The sequence below is a fragment of the Mauremys reevesii genome, unplaced genomic scaffold, assembly GCF_016161935.1.
Source record: "Mauremys reevesii isolate NIE-2019 unplaced genomic scaffold, ASM1616193v1 Contig18, whole genome shotgun sequence".
NCBI classification, from domain to species: Eukaryota; Metazoa; Chordata; order Testudines; family Geoemydidae; genus Mauremys; species Mauremys reevesii.
In genome coordinates this window covers 534,433-560,807 of record NW_024100804.1, presented here as the reverse complement: position 1 = coordinate 560,807, position 26,375 = coordinate 534,433, and the positions used below count along the sequence as shown (strand labels likewise).

General features: G+C 67.3%; 2 protein-coding genes across 2 annotated transcripts; both read left to right on the top strand.

The window, feature by feature from the left end:
• Positions 1–3,341: 3,341 nt before the first annotated feature.
• LOC120393299 lies at positions 3,342–26,347 on the top strand. The gene is given in 28 exon segments (XM_039517826.1): positions 3,342–3,443; positions 4,045–4,159; positions 5,063–5,193; positions 6,740–6,945; positions 8,927–9,124; positions 9,607–9,735; positions 10,111–10,299; positions 10,527–10,638; positions 10,641–10,699; positions 11,477–11,636; positions 11,992–12,128; positions 12,339–12,577; positions 14,441–14,625; positions 15,009–15,120; positions 15,332–15,461; positions 15,818–16,022; positions 16,292–16,376; positions 18,514–19,121; positions 19,826–19,940; positions 20,315–20,445; positions 20,920–21,125; positions 22,753–22,950; positions 23,397–23,525; positions 24,194–24,382; positions 24,741–24,914; positions 25,009–25,168; positions 25,313–25,449; positions 25,559–26,347. Coding segments are annotated over 27 exon segments (4,626 nt in total). The 5' UTR covers positions 3,342–3,443; positions 4,045–4,049; the 3' UTR covers positions 25,751–26,347.
• PSMB8 (proteasome 20S subunit beta 8) lies at positions 14,021–16,504 on the top strand. The gene is made up of 6 exons (XM_039517842.1): positions 14,021–14,198; positions 14,478–14,625; positions 15,009–15,120; positions 15,332–15,461; positions 15,818–16,022; positions 16,292–16,504. Exons 1-6 carry the CDS (start codon positions 14,058–14,060, stop codon positions 16,378–16,380), a joined length of 825 nt encoding a protein of 274 aa, XP_039373776.1. The 5' UTR covers positions 14,021–14,057; the 3' UTR covers positions 16,381–16,504.
• Positions 26,348–26,375: the final 28 nt, after the last annotated feature.

The window sequence follows — 26,375 nt, the reverse complement described above, 5'->3', positions numbered from 1 at the left end:
TGGGGCTGGATGGGCTGAGCTCTGGGCTGGCCCCACCTGTGCCATGGGGCTGGCTGGGCTCTGGGCTCGCCCCACCTGTGCCATGAGGCTGGCTGGGCTGGGCTCTGGGCTGGCCCCACCTGTGCCATGGGGCTGGCTGGGCTGGGCTGGCCCCACCTGTGCCATGGGGCTGGACTGGGCTCTGGGCTGGGCTGGCCCCACCTGTGCCATGGGGCTGGCTGGGCTGGGCTCTGAGCTGGCCCCACCTGTGCCATGGGGCTGGCTGGGCTGGGCTGGCCCCACCTGTGCCATGGGGCTGGACTGGGCTCTGGGCTGGCCCCACTTGTGCCATGGGGCTGGGCTGGGCTCTGGGCTGGCCCCACCTGTGCCATGGGGCTGGCTGGGCTGGGCTGGGCTCTGGGCTGGCCCCACCTGTGCCATGGGGCTGGCTGGGCTGAGCTCTGGGCTGGCCCCACCTGTGCCATGGGGCTGGCTGGGCTGGGCTCTGGGCTGGCCCCACCTGTGCCATGGGGCTGGGCTGGGCTCTGGGCTGGCCCCACCTGTGCCATGGGGCTGGCTGGGCTGGGCTGGCCCCACCTGTGCCATGGGGCTGGACTGGGCTCTGGGCTGGCCCCACTTGTGCCATGGGGCTGGCTGGGCTCTGGGCTGGCCCCACCTGTGCCATGGGGCTGGGCTGGGCTCTGGGCTGGCCCCACCTGTGCCATGGGGCTGGCTGGGCTGGGCTGGCCCCACCTGTGCCATGGGGCTGGCTGGGCTGGGCTCTGAGCTGGCCCCACCTGTGCCATGGGGCTGGCTGGGCTGGGCTGGCCCCACCTGTGCCATGGGGCTGGGCTGAGCTCTGGGCTGGCCCCACCTGTGCCATGGGGCTGGCTGGGCTCGGCTCTGGGCCCCGGGACCTGGCCCCACCTGTGCCATGGGGCTGGGCTGGGCTGGCCCCACCTGTGCCATGGGGCTGGCTGGGCTGGGCTGGCCCCACCTGTGCCATGGGGCTGGCTGGGCTGGGCTGGCCCCACCTGTGCCATGGGGCTGGCTGGGCTCTGGGCTGGCCCCACCTGTGCCATGGGGCTGGCTGGGCTGGGCTCTGAGCTGGCCCCACCTGTGCCATGGGGCTGGGCTGGGCTCTGGGCTGACCCCACCTGTGCCATGGGGCTGGCTGGGCTCTGGGCTGGCCCCACCTGTGCCATGGGGCTGGCTGGGCTGGGCTGGGCTGGCCCCACCTGTGCCATGGGGCTGGCTGGGCTCGGCTCTGGGCCCCGGGACCTGGCCCCTGGGGTCTCAGCGCCACTCAGGGTCCGTCCACACGGGAATAAAAGCCCCTGGCGCAGGCAGCCGGGTTCGCTGAGTCGGGCTCGTGGGGCTCGGGGTGCCGGCTGCACGTGGCAGTGGGGACGATCCGGCTCCCCTGGAGGCCAGGGCCTGACGTCTCAGGGAGGGCCCCAGAGCCGGGCTCCAGCCCCGGCCCGAAATCCACACGCGATTTCTTGTCCCGCCAGCCCGAGTCAGCCGGCCCGGCCCTGAGACCTGGTGGGGGGGGAATGGGCCTTTGGCGCCGTGTGGACGTCCCCTCGGTCACTGAGCCCTGCCCAGGCCGCCCCCCGCCCCTGCAGACAGGCCCAGGCAGGCGTGACACCCACCAGTGTCCGACCAGCCTCCGGAAAGGTCCCCGGGGCCAGGTTGCAGCGCCGGTGCGGGGAGCCGAGCCCAGCCTCTCCCACGGGGCGGGAGCCACTTCGGCCTGGATGGGGGGGGGGGGGTCGAAGCGGGACACTCCAGCGAATCCCAGGACCCCTGGGGGCTCTGCACTGGCCGGGGGCTGGAGAGACCTGGGTGCAGCTCGGCCCCCAGCTGTAACCTGGGCCAGTAGCCCCCCCGGGGGGGGCAGCAGGGGTGTGACCATAATTCCACAACTGCCTGTGAGGTGCCCAGAGGCCACGGTGACGGGCGCGATGTGAGTCCCACAGCTACACGGACCTGCCTGGATCCCATGGCCTGGGGTCAGGCTGACCCCTCGCTGCACCGGGCTGGCTGGGAGCAGAAATCCCCCTGGACCCCCCCCCAGCTGCAGGTGCAGGGAGGGGGATCTGCGCCGTGGGGGGATTTATTATTTCATGCAACAGCAATTCACACCCAGCCTCTGCCCCAGGGTCACGGCCTGACCCCGGCGTGGGAATTCCCTGCCCCCCCCACCCAGTCAGCTGGGGAGCTGCCCCCCGCCCAGGGGGGGTCTCTGAGAAGGGGGGGCGCAGAGCCCCCAGCCCGGCTGTAATTGTGCGGACCCAGGGGGCGTCACTTGCTATGGGGGAGGGCAGCTCCCCCCATTATTCATAGGCCAACAGGCTCCATTATCCCCCCCCCCCCCAGCTCAGCCGGTTACGCGCTGGCTCATCCCATGTAACGCGCTATGGCCCCCCCGGGGCGGGCTCTGCGCTAATCCGGTTTCACTTTCACTTTCGGGAAGCCGCCTCCTTTCCCAGAAGCGGATCGGGGCAGCCGGGGGCTTCCCAGGGCGGGCGGCGAACCCGGTGCCGGACCCGCCTCTCTCCGCCTCCGCCCCCCAGTTCGCGGCCCCTCGCCCGGGCCAGGAGTTGCGGGCGGCGCGTTTCCACAGGCCGGCTGCGGAGCGGGGCCAGGAATTGCCCCCGGCGCCTGGGATTCGCTAGCCCCGGAGCAGCCTCATCCAGACCCCGGCCCGCACCGAGGAAAGCGGGAGACCCGAAGCGGAGTGGAACTGGATCGGCAGGACAGGTTCTGCGGTCACTCCGGCGCGGCGCTGAGCGCAGTGACCCGAGCGGCCGCCAGAGGGCGCCCCCGGCGGGGACCGGCCGCAGCTGGGACTAGGGGGATTTAGACACTCGCTGCTGAGCGCGGCAGGGACCGGCCGCTGCCGGGCCTAGGGGATTTAGACACTCGCTGCTGAGCGCGGCAGGGCCCGGCCCGGGCATGAAGCCGGCCATGGCCTGGCTCTCCCTGCCCCTGGCGGTGCTGCTGGATTTCCTCACCCTGCGCCTGGCCCTGCGGCTCTGCCCCCTGCTGCAGGCCTGGGACCCCCTGGCGCTGGCCTGGGGGGTGGCGCTGGCGCGGGGGGCACTGCTGAGCCTGAGTGCCCAGGCTGCCCGCGGCAGGGGGCAGGGGCTGCCCGGGGGCTGCGGGAGGCGCTGCTGCCCTGGCCGCCCTGCTCAGCCTGCTGCTGCCCGGCTACGTGACCCTGCAGGCGCTGGCCCAGCCCCGGCGCCTCGGAGCTGCTGCACGGCTGGGGCGAGGGGACGTCTTCGGCCTGACCTACGGCGCGGCGGGGCTGGCGGCCGCGCTCTGGCACCAGCTGTTCCCCGCCGGCAGGGGGGAGCCGGGGCCCTCGGCCTCGCTGGGCCGGCTGCTGGCCTGCGTGAGGCCCGACCTGCTGCGCTTCGTGGCCGTCGCGGGGTTCCTGGTGCTCTCCTCGCTCGGTGAGTCGGGGGACGGGGGCTGCGGGCGCGAGGGGGAGAGGCCCCGGGTCCAGTCCCTGCCTCCCTGAGCCAGCCGGTCCCTGCCCAGGGGCCAGATCGCACAGAAACCAGCTGGGTGTTTCTGGGCAGAGACTGTCTCTTCCTGTCTGTGCAGCGCCCGGCGCGACGGGGCCCTGACCCTGAGTCCGGTGTGCATGACTGGGCCCTCCGATGGGGTGTGTGTGTGTGTGTGTGTGTGTGTGTGTGTGTGTGCGGGGGGCGGGGGTCACAGGGTCCTGGGCCCAGTGTGAGTAGTGTCTGCACACTCACAGAATGAAGGCTGCACAAATATAGGAAATGACCCTGAGTGGGTGAGAGGTGGCCTCGCTGGACTCTAACCACCAGACCCCACTCCCCTCCCAGAACTGGGAGAGAACCCAGGCGTCTGGGCTCCCAGCCCCCCCTGCTCTAACCCACCAGCCCCCACTCCCCTCCAGAGCCGGGGAGAGAACCCAGGAGTCCTGGCTCCCAGCCCCGCCCCTCCCCCCACTCTAACTGACCAGTCCCTACTCCCCTCCTGGAGAACCCAGGAGTCCTGACCCCAGGTGCTGTTGGGTTGCAGGGGAGATGGCGATCCCCTACTACACAGGGCGCATGACTGACTGGATCGTGAGCGAGGACGACCCCTCGGCCTTCGTCCGGGCCATCTGGGCCAGGTCCCTCATCACAGTCGGCAGGTAGGGCTGGGGGAGCTGGGGTCACGGGGGTGGGGCAACGTGTATGGAGCATGGGGAGAAGAGGGGGGTCATGGGGGGTGGAGGGGAGCTGGGGTCATGTGTCCGGGGATCTGTATAACAAGATCCCTGCAGGAATTCAGGGGCATGTCTGGGGGATCGTGGCTGTGTTGGGGGGACAGGGAACTGGGAGGTAGGTCTGGGGCGATTCTGACTGGATTTGGAGGGCTGGGTGTTGGGGGCAGGTCTGGGGATGGTTGCTGAGTTTTGGGGCTTGGTGTTGGGGGCAGGTCTGGGGATGGTTGCTGAGTTTGGGGATGGGTCTGGGGATGGTTGCTGGGTTTGGGGCTGGGTGTTTGTGGGGGTGGGGAGTTGGGGGCAGGTCTAGGGGATGGTGGCTGAGTTTGGGGAGCAGAGAACTGGGGGCAGGTCTGGGGATGGTGGCTGGGTTTGGGGAGGAGGGAGTCGGGGGCAGGTCTGGGGTTGGTGGCTGGGTTTGGGGGCAGGGAGTCGGGGCTGGTCTGGGGATGGTTGCTGGGTTTGGGGGCTGGGTGTTTGTGGGGTGGGGAGTTGGGGAAGGTTTAGGGGTTGGTGGCTGGGTTTGGGGGCAGGGAGTCAGGGGCAGGTTTGGGGATGGTTGCTGAGTTTGGGGATGGGTCTGGGGATGGTTGCTGGGTTTGGGGCTGGATGTTTGTGGGGGTGGGGAGTTGGGGGGCAGGTCTGGGGGGATGGTGCCTGGGTTTGGGGGAGCAGGGAGGTGGGGGCTGGTCTGGGGGGATGGTGGCTGGGTTTGGGGGGATGGGAGTTGGGGGGCAGGTCTGGGGGGATGGTGGCTGGGTTTGGGGAGCAGGGAGTCGGGGGGCAGGCAGTAGCCCCAGCACTGACCACTGCCCCTCACCCCCACAGCGCAGTGACAGAGTTTGTGTCCGACTGTCTCTATAACGGCACCATGAACCGGATTCACATGCGAATCCAGAGCCGGGTCTTCAGCTCCGTCCTGCGCCAGGAGATCGGCTTCTTCCACACCAACCGCACCGGTACGGGACCCCTCCCCTGCCCCACAGACCCCCCTGCCTCTGCCCCACACTGACCCCACAGACCTCCCCTCCCCAGGGCTCCCCTGCATCCTGTGCCAGGAGATCAGCTTCTTCCACGCCAACCGCACTGGTATGGGACCCCTCCACCCCACAGACTGTCCCGCCCCTGTGTCACGGAGTGAGGGGGAGTCCGGGCCCTGCACCCCCCACTTCCTGTGATTCCCGGGGGCTCTCAGCCAGCCAGGAACACAGAAGGGTTATTAGCCGACAGGACACGGTCCCCAGCAGGGCTTGTAGGTACAGCCAGGACCCCTCAGTCAAGTCCTTCGGGGAGGGGGGGTGGTTCAGGGAGCTTAGACTCCAGCTTGGGGTTCCCTGCGTTGCACCCCCCAGCCCAAGACTGAAAAACAAAAACCTCCTCCAGCCGCTCTCTGCCCCTCCCCTCTGCTCCTCCTCCCTTTGTTCAGTCTCCCGGCAGAAGGTGTCACTTCTCCCCACCCCCTCCTGGCTCAGGTTACAGCTCAGGGAGCTTCCTTCCCATCCCCAGTGTAACTCCCCTGCAACCTTCCTGGGTCAAATCCGCCCTGCTCTGTCACACCCTGCCCCACACCGCCCCCACAGACACCCCCCCAGACTCCCCCCCTCCCATCCTGCACCAGGAGATCGGCTTCCATGCCAACCGCACTGGTACAGGACACCCCCCCGACCCCCCAGACCCCCCATCCCAGGGCTCCCCCCCACCCTGAGCCCCCTGCCCCACACCGACCCCACAGACACCCCCCCCAGATCCCCCCCTCCCATCCTGCACCAGGAGATGGGCTTCCATGCCAACCGCACTGGTACGGGACACCCCCGACCCCACAGACCCCAACCCAGGGCTCCCCACCCTGAGCTCCCTCCCCACACCGACCCCACAGACAGCCCCCAGATCCCCCTCCGTCCTGCACCAGGAGATCGGCTTCCATGCCAACCGCACTGGTACAGGACACCCCCGACCCCACAGACCCCAACCCAGGGCTCCCCACCCTGAGCCCTCCCACACCGACCCCACAGACACACCCCCAGATCCCCCCCGCCCATCCTGCACCCGGAGATCGGCTTCCAGGCCACCCGCACTGGTACGGGACCCCGACCCCACAGACCCCAACCCAGGGCTCCCCACCCTGAGCCCCCCCACACTGACCCCACAGATACCCCCCGGGCTCCTCCCCCTGCCCCAACCCACAGCCAGGCCCTGCCCCATTGTCACAAGCTCCCTCCTTCCTCTCTAGGGCTCCCCACCCCCACCCCCCCACTGGCCCTACCTGAGCAGGGCTGGCTGGCTGGGTACGCTGTGAATGAAGGAAGGATGGAGGGATGGATACGCTGTGAATGAAGGAAGGATGGAGGGATGGATACGCTGTGAAGGAGGGAGGGATGGATACGCTGTGAAGGAGGGAGGGATGGAGGGAGTAGGAACAAGGCTGACGTGTGGCTGGACGGGTCCCTGTGGAATCGCTCCAGGATCCGTCCCCCCCACTGACCCTGCCCCGCTGCCCCCGCCCAGGGGACGTCACGTCGCGGGTGACGGCCGACACGGACGCCATGAGCGAGGCGCTGAGCGAGAAGCTGAACCTGCTGATGTGGTACGGGATGCGGGGAGTCTTCCTCTTCGGCCTCATGCTGCAGGTGTCGCTGCGCCTGGCGCTCCTCACTGCCGTGGGGCTGCCCCTCGTCCTGCTGGTGCCCAAGCTCTCCGGGAAATTCCACCAGGTACCGCCCCTCCGCCCCACAGCCTGGCCCAGCCCCCCAACCTTCCCCCAGCCCCCCGCCTGCCAGCCTGTCCCCAGCCCCCCGCCCTGCTCAGCCCCCTGCCCCCCAACCTGCCCCCAGCCCCCACCCTGCTCAGCCCCTGCCCCCACCCTGCCCCCAGCCCCCACCCTGCTCAGCCCCTGCCTGCCAGCCTGTCCCCAGCCCCCACCCTGCTCAGCCCCTGCCCCCAACCTGCCCCCAGTGCCCCACCCCACAACCTGCCCCCAGCTCCCTGCCCCGCTCAGCCCCCTGCCCGCACCCCGCGCGGCCCCGCGTCCTGCTGGTGCCCAAGCTCTCCGGGAAATCCCACCCGGTACTGCCCCTCCCCCCGCCATCCTATCTCCCCCCCGTCCCCCACCCCTCCCATCGGCCCCCTCTGCACTGCTCCCCACGGCCCCTCCTTCCCACCCCCCACGGCAGCCTGTGGGTGCCCAGGATCCACACAAAATGGGCTAAAAACTGGCTAACTGATCGGTCTCCAAATGTAACTGTAAATGGGGAATCGACATTTGGGGGAGGGGGGGTTCTAGTGGGGCCCCCAGGGATCGGTGCTTGGCCCTGTGCTATTTAACATCTTATCCATGATCTGGAAGAAAACCTACAACCCTCACTGAGAAAAGAACAGGAGAACTCGGGGCACCTTAGAGACTAACACATTTATTTGGGCAGAAGCTTTCGTGGGCTAAAACCCACTTCATTGGATGCCTGGAGTGGAACATACAGTAGGAAGAGAGATAGACACAGAGGGCATGAAACAATGGGTGTTACCATACTAACTATAACGAGTGTAATCAATTAAGGTGGGCTGTTGTCAGCAGGAGAAAAAAAACTTTTGTAGTGATAATCAGGATGGCTCAGTTGACAAGAAGGTGTGAGTAACAGTAGGGGGGAAATTAGCAGGGGGAAATAGTTTTTACTTTGTGTAATGGCCCATCCACTCCCAGTCTTTATTCAAGCCTAATTTAATGGTGTCCAGTTTGCAAAATAATTCCAGTTCTGCAGTTTCTCGTTGGAGTCTGGTTTTTAAGTTTTTTTGTTGAATAATTGCGACTTTGAGGTCTGTTACTGAGTGACCAGGGAGGTTGAAGTGTCTCCTACTGGTTTTTGAATGTTATGATTCCTGATGTCAGATTTGTGTCCATTTATTCTTTTGCGTAGAGACTGTCCGGTTTGGCCAATGTACATGGCAGAGGGGCATTGCTGGCACATGATGGCATATATCACATTGGTAGATGTGCAGGTGAACGAGCCCCTGATGGTGTGGCTGATGTGATTAGCTCCTATGATGGTGTCACTTGAATAGATATGTGGACAGAGTTGGCATCGGGCTTTGTTGCAAGGATAGGTTCCTGGGTTAGTGTTTTTGTTCTGTGGTGTGTGATTGCGGGGGGAGTATGTGCTTCAGGTTGGGGGGCTGTCTGTAAGTGAGGACTGGCCTGTCCCCCAAGGTCTGTGAGAGTGAGGGATCGTCCTTCAGGGTAGGTTGTAGATCTCTGATGATGCGCTGGAGAGGTTTTAGCTGGGGCTGGAGGTGACGGCTAGTGGGGTTCTGTTACTTTGCTTAAATAAATGTGTTAGTCTCTAAGGTGCCACACGTTCTCCTGTTCTTTTTGCGGATACAGACTGACACGGCTGCTGCTCTGACACCAACCCGTACTGAGAGAGTCTGCAAATGACACACAAACTGGGCAGGGGTAGAAAAGAAAGTGTCGGGTCAGTGACGCGGGGCAGGTCGCTGGGTAAGCCGGGTGCAGGCAAACGATCCGTGTTTTAATTCGGCTCCGTGTACATGTACGGCTGGGAGTGAGGAACGCCGGCCGGACTCACAGGCTGGGGGCTCTACCCTGGGGGCAGCGACTCGGAAACAGATCTGGGGCTGGGCAGGGGGATGGAGGCGGACAGGTGCCCAGAGCCCCCTATTCTGACCCCCTGCCCCCCCCAGAGCCTGGCACAGCGGGTGCAGGAGTCCCTGGCCAAGGCCAACGAGGTGGCGGTGGAGACCTTCCAGGCCATGCCCACGGTGCGCAGCTTCGCCAACGAGGAGGGGGCCGCCCGGCGCTACGGGCAGCGGCTGCAGGAGACCTACCGGCTCAACCAGCAGGAGGCAGCCGCCTACGCCGCCTCCATGTGGACCAACAGCGTAAGGGGGCGTCACGGGGGCGCCGCGGCAACGGGGGGGAGGCGCCACGGCAACGAGGGTTGGAGGGCTGCCATGGCAATGGGGGTGCAGAGGCAGGGTGCAGCCGGGGGAAGGTGCTGGCAGACTGTACCAAGGGGGCAGGGGAGTGTGGTAACCCTGGGGGCAGGGGGCAGGGGGCACTATCCCTGGGGTGGGGGGGCGGGGCCTGGTATCCCAGGGCCGTGGCAGGGAGCGGGGGGGGGGGGTGTGTGATGCTCAGGGTCAGACGGGGTATCTCTGGGGGATGGGGAGGTGGCAGAGGGGGCCAGGGAAGGGCAAAGGGGCCCCCCCGGGGGAGTCAGGCTGGGCCCCTTCTCCCCGTCAGGGTGGGGTCCCCCAGCCTTGACCAAAGCTCTGAGCCCCCATCGCTCCCCCATAGGGTGGGAGCCCCCCAGAGCTCCCGGGGTGGAGGGCAGCCCCCCATTAACGCTCTGTCCCCCCAGCTGTCGGGGCTGGCGCTGAAGGTGGGGATCCTGTACTACGGGGGGCGGCTGGTCACCGCCGGGGCCGTCAGCACCGGGCACCTGGTCACCTTTGTCCTCTACGAGATGCAGTTCACCACGGCCGTGGAGGTGAGTGTGTGTGTGGGGGGCTCCCCCATTCCCAGGGGCTGCTGGCCACCTGCCTGGGGATGGGGATGGGGGCTATGGGGGGCCAGACCCAGCCCTGACCTTCCGTGCCCCCCAGGTGCTGCTTCCCATCTGCCCCAGTGATGGGGGGGTGAGTGGGGGTGTGGGGTGAGCTCACCCAGCCTGTCCCCCCCTGCCCCCCAGGTGCTGCTCCCTGTCTGCCCCAGTGATGGGGGGTGAATGGGGGCTCTGGAGGGAGCTCACCCAGCCCTGTCCCCCCCTGCCCCCCAGGTGCTGCTCCCTGTCTGCCCCAGTGATGGGGAGTGAGTGGGGGGCTGTGGGGGGAGCTCACCCAGCCTGTCCCCCCCTGCCCCCCAGGTGCTGCTCTCCGTCTACCCCAGCGTGCAGAAGGCCGTGGGCTCCTCAGAGAAGATCTTTGAGTACATGGAGCGGACGCCCCGGATCAGCCCCCCCGGGACGCTGGCCCCCCCTGCCCTGCGCGGGCACCTCCAGGTGCAGGACGTCTGGTTCTCCTACCCCGGCCGGGACGACACCCCCGTGCTCAAGGTACCTGGTGGAGGGACCCAGCGCAGAGTCTGGGTCAGGGGTGGGAATTCGGGGGATCCCGAGCAGAACCAAGGATGCGGGGAGCAGTAGCTGGAGGGGTTCTGGGGGCTGCAGGGAGGAGGATCAGGGGTCAGACTGGGGTTGTGGGGCAGAGCCAAGGGGAAGGGGAGGATGGGGTATAGGGGAGGGTGCGGAGGTCCCCCATGTCTAACCCCCCTCCCCTGCAGGGGGTGTCTCTGGAGCTGCGCCCCGGGGAGGTGACGGCACTGGTGGGCCCGTCGGGCGCAGGGAAGACGGCGCTGGTGGCCCTGCTGGAGCGTTTCTACGAGCCCCAGCGCGGCGCCTGCTGCTGGACGGGCGGGACCTGCAGGAGTACGAGCACCATTACCTGCACAGCAAGGTACCCCTGCCACCCCCACTGCTCCCCATCCCTACCTGCACAGCAAGGTACCCCCTGCCACCCCACTGCTCCTCCATCGCTACCTGCACAGCAGGGTACCCCTGCCGCCCCATTGCTCCCCATCGCTACCTGCACAGCAAGGTACCCCTGCCACCCCATTGCTCCCTCCATCGCTACCTGCACAGCAAGGTACCCCCTGCCACCCCACTGCTCCTCCATCGCTACCTGCACAGCAGGGTACCCCTGCCACCCCACTGCTCCCCATCGCTACCTGCACAGCAAGGCACCCCTGCTACCCCCACTGCTCCTCCATTGCTACCTGCACAGCAAGGTACCCCTGCCACCACCCCGCTTCCCATCGCTACCTGCACTGCAAGGCACCCCTGCCACCCCACTGCTCCTCCATCACTACCTGCACAGCAAGGTACCCCCCTGCCACCCCCTCCTCCAGCATCCCCTTCCCCCATCGCTACCTGCACAGCAAGGTACCCCCTGTACCCTCCTACCCCGCTCAGGTGTCTCCACACCCCCTGGCATGTCAGTGTCTGGGGCATCGCCCCACCTCCCTCCCTCCCCCCACGTGGGGCCGGGATCCCAGACACTGGGGAGGGGAAGACCCCGGCAGCAGGATCCTCTCGGGGGGCCCTTGCTCCAGCCAGCCCCACACTAGGTCCCCGGGGCCCCTCAGCCTCTGTCAGCCCCCCGTTAGGTGCGGTGAGTCTGTGCGTTCTCAGCCCCTCGATCTCCCGGTCCCACTCGATCTCCCCTCGCCCGCAGGTGGCGCTGGTGAGCCAGAAGCCGGTGCTGTTCGCCCGCTCGCTGCACGAGAACATCGCCTACGGGCTGGGGGGGCGCAGCCGCCAGGAGGTGACGGGGGCTGCCCAGCGCGCCAACGCCCACGGCTTCATCGCCCAGCTCAGCCACGGCTATGACACAGGTACTGAGCCCTATACACCCCCTTGGGACCCCTATACCCCTCCCCAGCACCCCAGGGACTCCCCCACTCCCCTGGGAACCCTAGACCCCTCCCCTAGTATCTCCCTGTGACCCCCAACCCCCCGGGACCCCAGCTGCCCCCTTCTCTTCCCCCCTGGCCACAGCACAGGCACCAGCCCATATCCCAGCCTATGACCCCCCAGTAAACCCTCTAGCAACCCCAGAACCCTGCCCCACAGGCCACGACACAGTAGCCAGCACCCAGCCCTGCCCCAGGGTGTGTGTTAGGGGGGATGGAGCAGGGGGTAGGGGGGCTACTCACACACAGGGCACTGACCTCCGCTCTCCCCCCACAGATGTTGGGGAGATGGGGGGGCAGATCTCGGGGGGGCAGAGGCAGGGGGTGGCCATCGCCCGAGCCCTGCTCCGGGACCCCCGAGTGCTGATCCTGGATGACGCCACCAGCGCCCTGGATACGGAGAGTCAGCTGCGGGTGAGTGATGGGGGGGTGGCAGGCTGGGAGTGAGGGGCAGTGGCAGAGCTGGGGGGAGCTCAGGGCTAGCAGGGGGTTGTGGGTCGGGAGTGAGGGGCATTGACAGAGACTCCATTGGCTGGGGCAGGGGTTGGGGGGAGCCGGTGAAGGGGGGTTCCCTACACAGCCCCCCATGAGGCTGTTCGTTACCCCGGGCGTCTGCCGTTGCAGGTGGAGAAGGAGATTTATGAGGGCGCCCGGGCCGGGCGCTCGGTGCTGCTCATCGCCCATCGCCTGAGCGCCGTGGAGCGAGCCGACCGCATCCTGGTGCTGGAGGACGGGGAGATCCGCGAGCAGGGCACCCACCGGGAGCTGCTGGCGCGCCGGGGCAGCTACTGGCGCCTGGCGCAGAAACAGCTCAACGGGGACCAGGGGGGCGGCTCCGAGGAGGGGCTGGGGGCTGGGGGGCCGTGAGGCTGGCACCGCGGGGATCCTCCAGGGAGGGGGGTTTCAGCCCCTCCTGCACGCGTGGCTCCTCCCCAGGGTGGGGGGGTTCTCAGAGCTTCCCCCCCATATGCGGCTCCTTCGCCCTGGGGAGCCGGCACAGGACACGGGACCAGAGGGTGCGCAGGGGGCTCCATCTCTGGACAAACCCCAGCTCCGAGACCCATCGTGCTGCAGAGACACCGGGGCCCTTCCCCAGCAGGGGGGCTGTGCTGGGGGAGCCGAGGGGGGCGAGCGAGGGGTGGGGCGGCTGGTGTTTGTCTGGCTTGTGTGTAATAAAGTGTCTGTTTTTTCATGAGTTTCCTGCCTGATCCTTGGGGTCTGCCCCCCCTTCCGCAGCACCAGGTCAGCCCAGGGCCCGGCCTCACATCCAGGCGCCTGGAACCCCCTGGGGGCAGGATCCCCCTTGGAACACGCTGCTGTGTCCCTCCCCCTGTGCCCTTGGGGGGGTCCCTGCCCACCGTGGGGGGACCCCAGGGTGCCAAGCAGCCCGTGCCAACTGCTGGGTCTGAGCGTTGCAACGCCCCAGGCTGGGCACAGGGCGGGGCAGTGCTGGGGGCGGGGAGCTGCGAACGCCCCGGGGCAGTGCCGGAGGGGGGGAGGTGTCATTAGCCGAGCCCCGCCCAAGGGGGGGACCCGCGTCAGTAGTTACCAGGCAGATCGGCCTGCCCCAGGTTAGAGCTGCCCCATCCCCCGCCCCCTCGTGTGCGCCCAGCGCCGGAGCAGCGCCCCTGGGGGCGGATGGGGGCAGCGCAGGGAGAGTCACAGCCCCCCCCCCCAACTGCTGTAGGGGGTCGCGTGGCCGGTCCGTGGCTGCTGGGAACCCCCTGCGCCCCCCGTGGAGGGATCCCTGCGCCCTTCGGTGCCACATTCCCCGCTGGCTGCCCAGGGCCCCGCCCCCCCAAGGACTTCCCTGGAGCAGCCTCTGGACTGCGCCCCCCCCGGACCCCCCTGCGCCCTCAGCCCCTCTCCATGCGCCCCTGGACCGTGCTGGCCCCCCCGCGCCTGTCAATGCCCAGATGTTCCCTCCCCTAAGAGCCCCCCGGAACCCGCCAGCCCTGCGTCCCCTCCGCCGGGACACCCCGCGCTCTCATCCCCTCCCCGTGCGCTCTCCGTTCGCCCCCTCCCCCAGGACTCCCCTGCGCCCTCAGCCCCGCTCCATGCGCCCCTGGACCGTGTTGGCCCCGCTGCGCCCGCCAATGCCCAGATGTTCCCTCCCCTACGAGCCCCCCGCACCCCCAACTCCCCCTGGCCCCCCCCTGCGCTCTCACCCCCTCCCACTGCGCCCCTCCCCAGGGCCCCCCCTGCGCCCCTCCCCAGGGCGCCCCGTGCGCCCCTCTCCAGCGCGCCCTTGGCCGGGCCGGGCGGGACGGTCCCTCCCCAGCTGCCGCTTTCGGTTTCTCTTCCCCCGCCGCTCAGAGCCGGGCGGGAGGCGCAGGAAGGCGGATGGCGCTGTTTGAAGTCTGCGGGGCCCCCCGGGGGGGCTGGGACTGGCCCCCCCCCGGAGCCGCCGCTGCGCCCCGGGGACCCGACCACTACAGCTTCGGCCTGCGGGCGCCCGAGCTGGCCCTGCCCAGGGGGGAGCAGGTCAGTGCGGGGGCAGGGAGAGGGCAGCGCCCGGGGGTAGTGCCCGAGGGGGCTGGGGGCTGTGCAGTAGGGGTGGAGGTGGGAAGTGGGGCAGTGCCCTGGTGGTGGGGCAGAGGAGGAAGTGCCATGGGGGGGAGGGGGTACTGCTCTGGGCAGGGGCGGGTAGGATGGGACCAATGCCCTGGTGGTGGGGCAGAGGAGGAAGTGCCATGGGGGCAGGGAGGGGGTACTGCTCTGGGCAGTGGGGCAGGGCTGGAGAGCCCCCTCACCATCTCCCAGCCGGCCCAGTTCCTGCAGACGTACTCGGAGGAGGGCCGGGACCGGGTGCGGATCCAGCTGGCCCACGGCACCACCACCCTGGCCTTCAAATTCCAGCACGGGGTCGTCGTGGCTGTTGACTCCCGGGCATCGGCCGGCAGCTACATCGGTGAGACCAAGCCCCCAGCTCTCCCCTCCTGGGCCACTTTACCCAGCCCTTCCCCCCGCCCCCACATCCCTACAGCCCCTTGGGCCTGGCTGGCTCCGTCCGCCCCTCCCTCATGTGGGGTTGTGTCCAGAAGCCTGGCAGGTGGGAGCAGGTGTCTAGAGCTCCAGCTCCCCACCCCACCCCGATTCCTCTGCCCAGAGCCTCCACCCCACCCCTTGGCCTAGACCTGACCCAGCTCGTGACCCCAAATGCTCTTGTAGCACAATGTACCTGGAGGATCAGACCAGCCCCCCCCCCCTGCACCCCCCCCGCCCCCCCCACCACGACACCCTCCCCCAGCCACCTGCCCGTGTCACTCAGGGCCTGTCTCTCCTTCCCTACAGCCTCCCTGGAGGCCAACAAGGTGATCGAGATCAACCCCTACCTGCTGGGCACCATGTCGGGCAGCGCCGCCGACTGCCAGTACTGGGAGCGGCTCCTCGCCAAGCACTGCAGGTGCCCGCCCGGGGAGGGGGGGGCAGGGAAGGGTGTGCAGGGCAGGGGACTTAGGAGATGGGGGCTCAGGGAGGGTCTGGGGTATGTGTGTGTGTGTGGGGGGGGTACTCAAGGAGGGGACCCCATAGTGGGGAGGGGTTTGAGGTGGAGAGCTCAGGGGTCTGGGATCCGAGACTCACCCCATGTTGGGGTCTGCCTCCCCCCACCCCAGGCTGTACCAGCTGCGGAACAAGGAGCGGATCAGCGTCTCGGCCGCCTCCAAGCTGCTGTCGAACATGATGTGCGAGTACCGGGGCATGGGGCTGTCCATGGGCAGCATGATCTGCGGCTGGGACAAGAAGGTACCGGCCCTTGGCCCTGTCCTGTGACCTCCAGTCCCGTACCCCCCGCAGCCCCCTCTGGGCCCCCTGCCCCAAGCCACAATGGGAGGGGGCTCCCAGGCTGCCTCAGTGTCCCATAGCTCAGCCCTCCCACGTCCCCATCCACTTTCACCTCTACAGGGGATTCCCCTGGCTCAAAGACCCCCTGACACCAGAGTCCACAGTCTCCCCATTGGGGCCCCCCTTTCCTTTGAGATTCAGGCCCCACAGAGCTTCTCCCCACCTCTGATCTGACCCCGGCAGCTCCAGTCCTTAGACTCACCCCCAGCCCCCACGCTGGTCCCAGCCACGTCTCACCAGCTGCCCCATCCCCGCAGGGCCCCGGCCTGTACTACGTGGACCATAATGGCACCCGTCTCTCCGGCTCCATGTTCTCCACGGGCTGCGGGAACAGCTACGCCTACGGGGTGATGGACAGCGGGTACCGGCCCGACCTGAGCGTGGAGGAGGCCTACGACCTGGGGCGCCGCGCCATCGCCCAGGCCACCCACCGCGACGCCTACTCCGGGGGCGTCGTCAACAGTAAGGCATCGGGGCTGGGGTGGGGCCCCTGGGGGTGAGCACCAGGACACCTGGGTTCCATCCCTCCTCAGGGATGAGCATCCTGCACTGCTGTCCCGGATACCTGGGTCCCATCCCCTCACTCTGTGGGGGGTGGGAGCACTGCTGGGCTCACCCTAGGGATGCCCTTCCAGACTCCTGGGTCCCATGTCTTTACTCCTTGGGGGCTGGAAGCGCTGTGGGGTCCCCTGCTGGCTGCCCTTGACCCTCCCACATCCTTCTCCCCCCAGTGTATCACATGAAGGAGGCCGGCTGGATCAAGGTGGAAAAGACCGACGTCAGCCAATTGATCCACGAGTACCTGGCGGCCAGGAAGTGAGACGGGCCAGCGACCGGGGGCTCCGGATTCAGGGATGCAGGAGACTCAGGGCCAGAGCGATGGAGGGAGCAGGGGATGCGGTTAACGGGTTTCTGTGTGTGATGCAATAAAGAGAAACAGTGAAAACTCCAATGTGTGGCGTTGATTTAAAGTGTCTCCCGGCTGCTGGGCCGGGAATGGGGGGGAAGGGGGATCTGGGTGGTTGATGAGGGGAGCTGCTTTTTACAATGAAGCAGAGGCAATGGGAGGCAGGCACAGAAATTCACAGGGGGTTAGTGCAGCACCAGGAAAACCAGGAACCATTCGCCCAGATCTGCCGGTGCCCCCCAACCCTGCGCTGCCAGCCCTGGGCTCCCTTCCCGCCCAGATCTGCCAGCGCCCCCCAGTCTGACCCTCCCCAGCTAGTGCAGCCTGGGGGTCCCCCCATACAGCTCTGCCCAAACTCACCCAGTTCTTAATGTTTTCTCTGAATGCTGTGGGGGAGCCTCAGTTTCTGGCTGACTCTCTGTCTCCTGGCAACTGATGGCCTGGGCCCCTCCCCTGCAAAGGTGCCAGCTGAAGGTGCTGGAGACAAAGGGATCAGGTGACCTCCTGGCCCGGGAAAGGAGCTGAGCAGAGAGGAGGGGCTGGAGGGGGTGTCAGTCTGGAGCTGGCTGGGGACGAGGAGTGAGGGCAGACGGGGGGGTCTGGCTCACTGCCCCCCAGAATGGACCCGGCTGAGGGGTCCTGTTCTCTGTACCTACAAGCTCTGTGTTATAGACCCTGTTCCTGTCATCGAATAAACCTCTGTGTCCCCGGCTGGCTGAGAGTCACGTCTGACTGCGCAGTGGGGGGGCAGGACCCTGTGGCCCCCCCAGGACCCCGCCTGGGCGGACTCGCTGTGGGAAGCGCACGGAGGGGCAGAGGATGCTGAATGCTCCCAGGAGAGACCCAGGAGGTGAAGCCGTGGGAGCTTCTTGCCCTGCAGACAGGCTGCTCCAAGGGAGAGGAGGCTCCCCAAAGTCCTGCCTGGCTTGTGGGGAGCAGTTCCAGAGCAGCGCCCGGGGACTCCGTGACACCCAGCACTGGGGTCTCACTGCCCACAGCTCCGCCAGTGCCCCTCAATCCTGACACTCAGCCCCCCAACTGATCCAGGCTCTGCACTCGAAGGGCAGCGAAAGGACCCCGGGGAGCCCAGCCCCATCCCCCAGGCGGGATCCCACCGGGAGCTGAGGTTTGAAGCAGAATCTCAGACACCCACCCAGGGGTGTGTTTAACCCGCGGGGATCTGACCTCGCCGGACCCGGACTCACTCGGCGGCTCTGTCCCGAGAGGCCTGGAGCTGAGCCCAGCCCAGGGACCCCTTTGATTGCCAAGCGCCTCTGTGTGCGGAGCCCGCGCCCCTTCCCCGCAGGGACCGAGCCCTGCAGGTGGGGGCTGCACGGGTCAGCTGGAGCTCATGGGGGGCAGGTCGGTCCCCGGCCCCTCCGCCGGAGGACGCTGCTGGAGCCAGGACACGTGCAGGGGCCGGATGGAGCCGGGAGCTGGAGCCGAGCGCGGCCGGTGCAGCCCGGGCTCCCCCTGGCGGCCGCAGCCGGCAGCAGCAGCGGGCGGGGCCCGGCCCGGGAATCCCCCGAAAGCGAAACTGGCTCGCGGGGTCCGGGCGCTGCCGCCGCGGGAGAAGGAGCCGGAGCCGGAGCTGCAGGTGCCGGGCCCCGGGGGAGCAGCGGGCGCGTAGGGCATTGCCGGGGATCGGGGGGTGGTTTGTTCCCTCCCCCAGAGCCCCAGTGTGTGGCGGGGAAGGGCGGGCTGCGCTGGGGTGGGGGCTAGAGGGGTGATGGGGGCTGGGGGGCATATCGGGGTGGATGGGGACGGGGGGAACCGGGAGTGGATCGGGGTAATGCGTGGGGGGTACGGGGGGGTGCTGGGTAGGGGGCCCAGGGGCGGCTCTAGCAATTTCGCCGCCCCAAGCAGGGCGGCACGCCTGCGGGAGTCCACCGGAGCCGCCTGCCGCCCTCCCGGGACCGACGGAGCGCCCCCCTGCTAGTAGGGGGCAGCTCAGGGGCATAGGGTGGAGATGGAGCTATTGGGGGTAGATTGTGACTGGGGTGCAGGATAGGAGAGATTCGGGTATGGGGCAGGGTTGGGGGACAGATTGGGGTACGGCATCGGGGGTCACCCAGTGCTGTGGGCCCCCAGCCCCCCTGCCTTGTATAACGCCCCTCATTCTTTCTGCAGACTAGTCTCCACCATGCCGCTGCCCCTCACCCTGCGTCTGGGCTGCCCCCTGCTGCTCTGCGACCTGGCCCTGCTGGCCCTGCTGGGCTGGGGCGTCCCCGCGCTGGCCCCCCTGGGGCTGCCGGCCACCTGGCTGGAGGCTGCTGTGCGTTTCCTGGGGCTCTGGGGGGCCTGGGGGCTGCTGGCCCCGGATCGGCCCCGCCTGCCCCCCCCCAGGGCCCTGGCTGCCCTGTGCCTGCTGCCCCCCCTGTACCTCACCCTGCGGCGCTGCCTGCCCCTGCCCGACGTGCCCCCCGCCCTGCTGGCCGGCGCCCCCTGGGCCTGGCTGCTGCTGAGCTATGGGGCCGTGGGGCTGGCCCAGCTCACCTGGGGGGCCCTGGGGCAGGGGGACAGGGCTGGGGGGCCTGGTGCTGAGGACACGGAGCGGGAGTCCAGGGCCACCCTGCGCCGGCTGGTGGGACTGTCCCGGCCCGACGTGCCCTTCCTGTCCGGGGCCTTCGTCTTCCTCGCCCTGGCTGTGATCGGTGAGTGGGAGTGTGGGGGGCGGATTCAAAGGCTTCGGGGGAGGGGGCTCAGGGTGTGAGCGGGGCGGGGGCTGTGTTTCTAACAGAGCCAGACAAAACCTTCCAGCCAGAGCCACGCAAGAGTGGCCCAGCAGCTCAGGAACTGGCCTCTAAACCAGGAGCCCTGGGTGCAAGTCCTGGCTCTGCCACAGAGTCCCTGGGTGACCTTGGCCCTGTCACTTGCTCCTACTGAGCCAGGGGTTTACACGCAGATGGGCCCTGGTAAGATTTATAAAAGCACCCTGTCTGCAGTGTTAGGTGCCTAAACCCCTTGGGAAATCTGGCCACTGAGTGGCGAGGCCGCTCTTGGAAGTGGGACTCCAGCACCCGGCTCATTGGGCGATTTGGGAAATGGTACCGAGCTGGCTGTGGGGTCTGTGCAGACGTGAGCATGCCCCCTTGCATGGTTCCCTGAGTCCCAGACCCAAGGCAAGTGCTGCAGGGAGCTATGGAGGGGCCTGGGGGATGGAGGGGTGTGCCTGGGGATGGACAGAGGTCGGCGAGCAGTTTGCAAAGGGTTCAGCGTGTTGAGTCTCAGTTTCTGGGTGGCAGGGTGGGATGTTGCATGAGAAAGTCTCCTGCTGGAGGATTCCTCTCCCTGGGGATCCAAGGAGACTCCCCCGCACAGGACGGCCCCTCTCTCTCACCCCCTGTCTCTGTGGTAGGCGAGACGTTCATCCCCTACTACACGGGACGTGTCATCGACATCCTGGGCAGCGCCTATGACCCGGATACCTTCTCCACCGCTATCGGCCTCATGTGCCTGGCCTCCTTCGGCAGGTGAGACCCCACAGCCCTGAGGGAGCCCCCCAGTGCCCCTGTGGGACCCCCAGCCCCAGGGAGACCCCCCAGAACCCCAGGAAAGCCCCATCACCTTTCCACTGCCACCCAGGACCCAGCCCTTGGAAGAAACCCTTCACCCTTTGCTGATCCACAGCCCTGGGGAGACCTCTTCTGCTCCCAAACCCCAGTCCTAACACAGGTCTCCCCCCACCTCACATGCTGCTCCCCCATGGGACCCCAGCCCTGCCCTGGGGTTCCCCAGCCGTGCTAGGCAAGGTGGGAGGATGGTGTATCTGGAACGGGCTCCGTATGAGGCGCTGGTTCCAGGGGTGGGATCAGTCTCCCCCATGTCTGTCTGTCCCCTCCCCCAGCTCCCTGGCCGCCGGCTGCCGGGGGGGGCTCTTCATGTTCACGTTCTCCCGTCTCAACATCCGCACCCGGTGCCAGCTCTTCTCCTCCCTGGTGCGCCAGGACCTGGCCTTCTTCCAGCAGGTCAAAACAGGTGGGTCCTCCCCCAATGACGTCCTCCTGCTTCCGCAACCCTAGCATCTACCCTATTGGCACCCCCTCCCCCATCCCCACCTCTGCACCAACCTCCAGCCTCTGCTGCACCCCACTACAGCCCAGCTCCCACATCCCCTGCATCGGCATCATCTTCCCCTTGGCACCTTCTCCCGGCCCTGCTCTCGCACCCTCCCAACACCCCCATGGCATCCCCTCTCCCTCAGCCCCCAGCATCGCCCTCCCATTCTCCCCAACACTCCTCCCCAGCATTCCCCCTGCCCCAGTCTCCCTCTATCCATGGGGCAGCCTCCCCTCCCCCCAGGTCTGGACATTAACACGGCCCTTGTTGCTGGCTGCAGCATTAAATGGCCCAGTGCAGCCCCACAGCCCCCTGTTCCTACCCAGCCCCCCCAGCAGCTCCAGGCCTCCCGGGGCAGATCCTTGTCTCACTGTGTCCCCTCTCCCCCCCCAGGGGAGCTGACCTCGCGCCTCTCCACGGATGCGGCCATGATGAGCCGCTCGGTGCCGGCCAACGCCAACATCTTCCTGCGCAGCCTGGTGAAGGCGCTGGGGCTGTACGGCTTCATGCTGGGGCTGTCCTGGCGCCTGACGCTGCTCACGCTGCTCGAGACGCCCCTCACCATGGCCGCCCAGAGCCTCTACGACGCCCGACGCCAGGTACGGGGCAGGGGAGACACCCCCGTGGGATGCTGGGGAGATGCCCCCACCCCTGGGATCCTCTGTCCCAGAGCCCCCTGGAGCTGGGGTGTGTGGTCTCTCTGTGGGGCTCTGGGGAGATGCCCCCACTGTGGGATGCTCTGGAGAGACACCCCCCCCCCCGAGATCCTGTGTCCCGGAGCCCCCTGGAGCTGGGGTGTGTGTGGTCTCTCTGTGGGGAGACCCACCCGCCCCTGAGATCCTGTGACCCAGGGCAGCGGGGATCCCAGAGGGAGTCGCCCTCCAGTGGGGGTGTTTCTGGAGGGTCCCAATGGGCTTTTCTTGGCCCGGTGCTGTTCAATATCGTTACTGATGATCTGGGCAGAAAGTTAAACTCATTGCTGGTCAAGTCTGCAGGGGACACTGAGCCGGGTGGGTGGTGGATACTGACGGGGACAATTACACACAGCCAGCTGGATTGCTTGGCTCACAGACCCCCCCGCCCTAGGACTCCTGGCCCTTCCCCCAGGGAGGAAATCCCCATCTCCAGATGCACATCCCAGGGGCTCCCGGCCCGTTTCCCAGGGAGGGGATCCCCCCAATTCACTGACCCACCAACCCTGGGGCTCCCAGCTCTGCCTTTGGGGTGGGGATCCCCTGGCTCACAGCCCCTCTGATCTCTGGGAGGTGAGCTTTGACATTCAAGGATGTCTGTGAGCTGGGGGCAGGGACTGCCGCTTTGTTCAGCCTCTGTGCAGCACCTGACCCAGCGGGGTCCCGATCCGTGAGGGGGGCTCCTGAGGGAACCGCAATACAAATAAATAACAGCAATTGTAACACAGCAAGGCTGCGTCTTCAGTACGGAGACTGTCGTCATAGCTGGGCCAGCAGAGCCTCAGGACGTGGACACTGACGGAAGGGGTGTTTCCGTGCGAGGAACGCCACCCCCATCCACAGTTGCCTCTACGCTGGGGGTTTTGCTGGCCTCGTTCTTCCCTCGGGGGAGGGAGGTTCACACCCCTGACTGATGTAACACTGCTGTGTAGACAGGCCCAAGGCCAACACCGAGGTCCCAGGGATGTGGTCACCCTTACAGGGTGGGGAGCTCTATCCGGAGAGCAGTGACCCTGGGAAGGATTTAGGGGTGATTGTGGACAAGCAGCTGGCCGTGAGCTCCCTGTGTGATGCTGGAGCTAAGAGGGTGATGGCAACCCTGGGCTGTATGAAGCTGCCTTGTCATGAGAGGCTGGTGGAGCTCTGTCTGCGTCGGTTAGCCCAGAGATGGGGCGGGGGGCTGGATCATGGTCTGTAAGTGCCGCGTTGGGAGGAGGTTTCTGCGAGCAGGTGAAGCAGAACAGAGCCAGTGGCTGGAGCTGAAACCAGACGAATTCAGACTGGAAACGAGGGGCAGATGTTTACCAGGGAGGGGATTAGCCACTGGACCAGCTGACCCAGGGACGGTGGATTCCCCAGCACTTGAGGATTGAGATTTGAGTAGCTCCTCAGAGCTCCACACCAGGCGGGTTACGGGGCTGGATGCCGGGGCCCGGGTGTGATTTGCTGGCCGGGGCTATGCAGGAGCCCAGACGTGATGGGCGGGTTGGTCCCTTCTGACTGTGAGGTCTCTGACCCCGCCCCCCCCCCCCAGGCCGTGCTGAGGGCGATCCAGGACTCCCTGGCGCGCTCTGGCGAGGTCGTGCGCGAGTCGGTCTCCTCCATCGAGACCGTGCGCAGCTTCGCCACCGAGGAGGAGGAGTCGCGGCGCTACGAGGCGGCGCTGGCCGAGACCCACCGGCTGAAGAACCGCCGCGACCTGGAGAGGGCGCTCTACCTGCTCTTCCGCCGGGTGAGCCGGGAGGGGACCCAGGCGTCCGGGGGAGGCAGCTGGGGAGCTGATGGGGGAGTCAGTGAGGACCCAAGTGTCCGGGGGAAGTGGTTCATGAACCAACGAGGGAGCCAGCAAGAGTGGGGCCAGACATCTGGGGATGGCAGCTCACCATCTGACTGGTGAGCTGGGAGCTGGGGACCCAGCCGTCCAAGGAAGGGGATTTGCTCTCTGATGGGGGAGCCTGTGAGAGGGTACCCAGGCATCCGGGCATGGCAGTTCCTGATGCAGTGGCTTAGCTGGAGAAGAACAAGGGACCCAGGTGTCCGGGGAAGGCTGATAGTGAGACAGTGGGTGAGCTGGGGAGAGGGGGACCCAGGCATTTGGGACTGAGGGGTGTTAATTATAGGTTTGGGGTGCCCCATGCCTCCCTGCCTGCTCCCCACATGACTCTGTCTCCCCCCCAGCTGCTGCAGCTGGCCGTGCAGGTGCTGATGCTGTACTGCGGGCACCAGCAGATCCGCGCCGGGCTCCTGACCAAGGGTGGCCTGGTCTCCTTCATCCTCTACCAGGGGGACGTGGGCAGCTACGTGCAGGTGAGGGGCCCTGCGCCAGGGACGGGGCCGTACTAGGGTCACAGTGACTGGTCCGTCATCCTCTGTTTGTGCATCCGCCCATCTCTCCCCACGCCCATCCATCCTTCCCCCAGACAACACCCATCTGTGCCAAACCAACCCTTTCTCCACCCATCTCATCACCCATCCATCCCTCCGTCCACATCCCTGCTCACTCCGTCCATCTGTCCCCACACTCACCCCCATAGGCGCCGACGTCCCCTCTGCCCCGTGGGTTCTCGACCCCTGCCCCTGCACCACTCTCACCCCGCCCCAATTCCACCCCCTTCCCCAAAGTCCCCGCCCCTACCCTGCATCTTTACCGCCTCCTCCCCCGAGCGCGCGGTGTCCCCACTCCTCCCCCTCCCTCCCGGAAATTCCTAAGCGCCGCCAAACAGCTGTTAGGCGGCGGGTGGGAAGCGCTGTGAATGGGAGGAGCAGGGACATGGCGCGCTCAGGGGAGGAGGCGGCGAGGTGAGGGCAGGGGCAGGGGGAGCTTGGCTGCCAGTGGGTGTGGAGCACCCGCTAATTTTTCCCTGTGGGTGCTCCAGCTCCGCAGCACCCATGGCGTCAGCGCCTATGCTCACCCCCCACCCCATCCATCCCTCTTCTGTCTGTTCAGCTTTCTTTGATTCCTTCCTCCTGCCCAGACCCTGGTGTACATGTACGGGGACCTGCTGAGCAACGTGGGGGCGGCGGAGAAGGTGTTCGAGTACCTGGACCGGGAGCCGGCCGTGCGCACCGACGGGACGCGGGCGCCGGAGTCGCTGCAGGGACACGTCTCCTTCCGCGACATCTCCTTCGCCTACCCCTCCCGCCCGGACCGCCAGGTCCTAAAGGTACCTGCAGCGGGGCGGCTACACCCTACCCCCGGCTCATAGCCCTTGGGGAGGGGATCCCCCAGCTCACAGACCCAGGCCTTTCCCCCGGGGGGGGGATCCCCCAGCTCACAGCCCCAGGCCTTTCCCCCGGGGGGGGGGGAATTCCCTGGCTCACAGCCCCCGGGGAGGGGATCGCCCAGCTCACAGCCCCAGGCCCTTCCCCCGGGGGGGGGATTCCCTGGCTCACAGCCCCCGGGGAGGGGATCCCCCAGCTCACAGCCCCAGGTCTTTCCCCTGGGGAGAGGATCCCCCTGGCTCCCAGCCCCTGTGATCCCCCCACGTGACAGGCACTTTGACACTCTCCCCGCTGTCCCAGGCCGTGTCCTTCGAGCTGCGCCCCGGGGAGGTGACGGCGCTGGTGGGGCTGAACGGCAGCGGGAAGAGCACGTGCGTGGGGCTGCTGGAGCGGTTCTACGAGCCCCAGGCCGGGGAGATCCTGCTGGACGGGGCCCCGCTCCGGGAGTACGAGCACCGGTACCTGCACCGCCAGGTGAGGGCAGCGGGGGCAGGGCTGGGCTGCTGCTCACTGGGTGTGACGAGCTGGGCAGGTCTCAGCTCCTAACGCCGCCCCCTCTCGCCGGCAGGTGGCCCTGGTGGGGCAGGAGCCCGTCCTCTTCTCCGGCTCCATCCGGGAGAACATCGCCTACGGGCTGGGGGGCTGCGGGGAGGAGCAGGTCACCAGGGCGGCCAGAGCGGCCCAGGCCTCTGGCTTCATCGCGGAGCTGGACAGCGGCTTTGAGACAGGTGAGTCACCACTGCCTGCGCTGCAAGGGCTTCTGGGAAATGTCCCCCCCCGTAACCAACTAGCCCCCACTCCTCTCCCAGAGTCGGGGAGAGAACCCAGGAGTCCTGACCCCTCCCTCCCTCTCTCTCTCTGACCCCCTGCAGACGTGGGGGAGAAGGGCGGGCAGCTCTCGGCAGGGCAGAAGCAGCGGATCGCCATCGCCCGGGCGCTGATCCGCCAGCCGGCCGTGCTGATCCTGGACGAAGCCACCAGCGCGCTGGACGCGGAGAGCGAATGCGCGGTGAGTGGTGGGGGCGGTGGGATCCGAACTCCGAGCCCGGCTGGACTGAGTGTCTCTGGTCTGCATCCTGTGCAGACGGATCCTAACGCGGCTCTGCTCCTCCCCCCAGATCCGCCAGTCGGTGCTGAGCCGGGGGCCCCGGACGGTGCTGGTGATCGCCCACCGCATGCAGACGGTGGAGAACGCCGACCGGATCGTGGTGCTGGAGGGCGGGGCCGTGGCCGAGGAGGGGACGCACGCCGAGCTGATGGGGCACAAGGGGCCCTACTACAGACTGGTGCAGAGAGACCTGGCCGAGTAATCCCCCGCCCCGCCCTGGGGAAGAGCCCAGCACCAGCCTTACGGCCCATCCCCTCCTCCCCCCGGCCCAGGGTGACATGGACCATCCTGACAGCGGCTGATTAGTGTGTGATGTCGGGTCACTGGTTTATCGCCTGCGTTGGGGTGTCGGTTCTGCGCAGGGAGTCCCGGGGGGGCAGGCGTGTTCGACTGGCTGAGCGCGAGAAGAGTGTTTTGTAAGATACATTAAAGAGGCGACACATCCGACTGGCGTCTGTGACGGTCTCTGGCTGGAAACGCCGTCGCTGGTCTCCTGGGCCAGCCCCGGGCTGCAGCGTTCGCTCGATGGAACCGTCCGTGGCTGTAACGCCCCACGGAACCAGTCGTGTTTAACGAAGAACGTGGCCTCCCCGTCAGGCTAGTGCTCGGTGACCCGCCCGGAGAGCTGGGAATTGCGGGTCAGTGCGTGGCTGGGGCTTGGCCCGGGCAGTGCCAGCGCACGGCTGCGGAGAGCCAGCAGGAGGCGCTCCAGGCTCCGAGCACGTGGGTCTGTCAGCACCGGGGCCGGGGTCACTCCGGTTTCTATCCCAGGCTGGCGGAGCAGAGCTGACCCTGGGGAGGGGCCGCAGGCCGGCAGGGGGTCACTG

Coding starts and splice junctions, on each gene's coding strand:
- PSMB8 (XM_039517842.1), top strand. CDS start 14,058: ATGGCGCTGTTTGAAGTCTGCGGGGCCCCCCGGGGGGGCTGGGACTGG. Junction 14,626..15,008: donor ATCGGCCGGCAGCTACATCG/GTGAGACCAAGC, acceptor CCTTCCCTACAG/CCTCCCTGGAGGCCAACAAG. Junction 16,023..16,291: donor CTCCGGGGGCGTCGTCAACA/GTAAGGCATCGG, acceptor TTCTCCCCCCAG/TGTATCACATGAAGGAGGCC.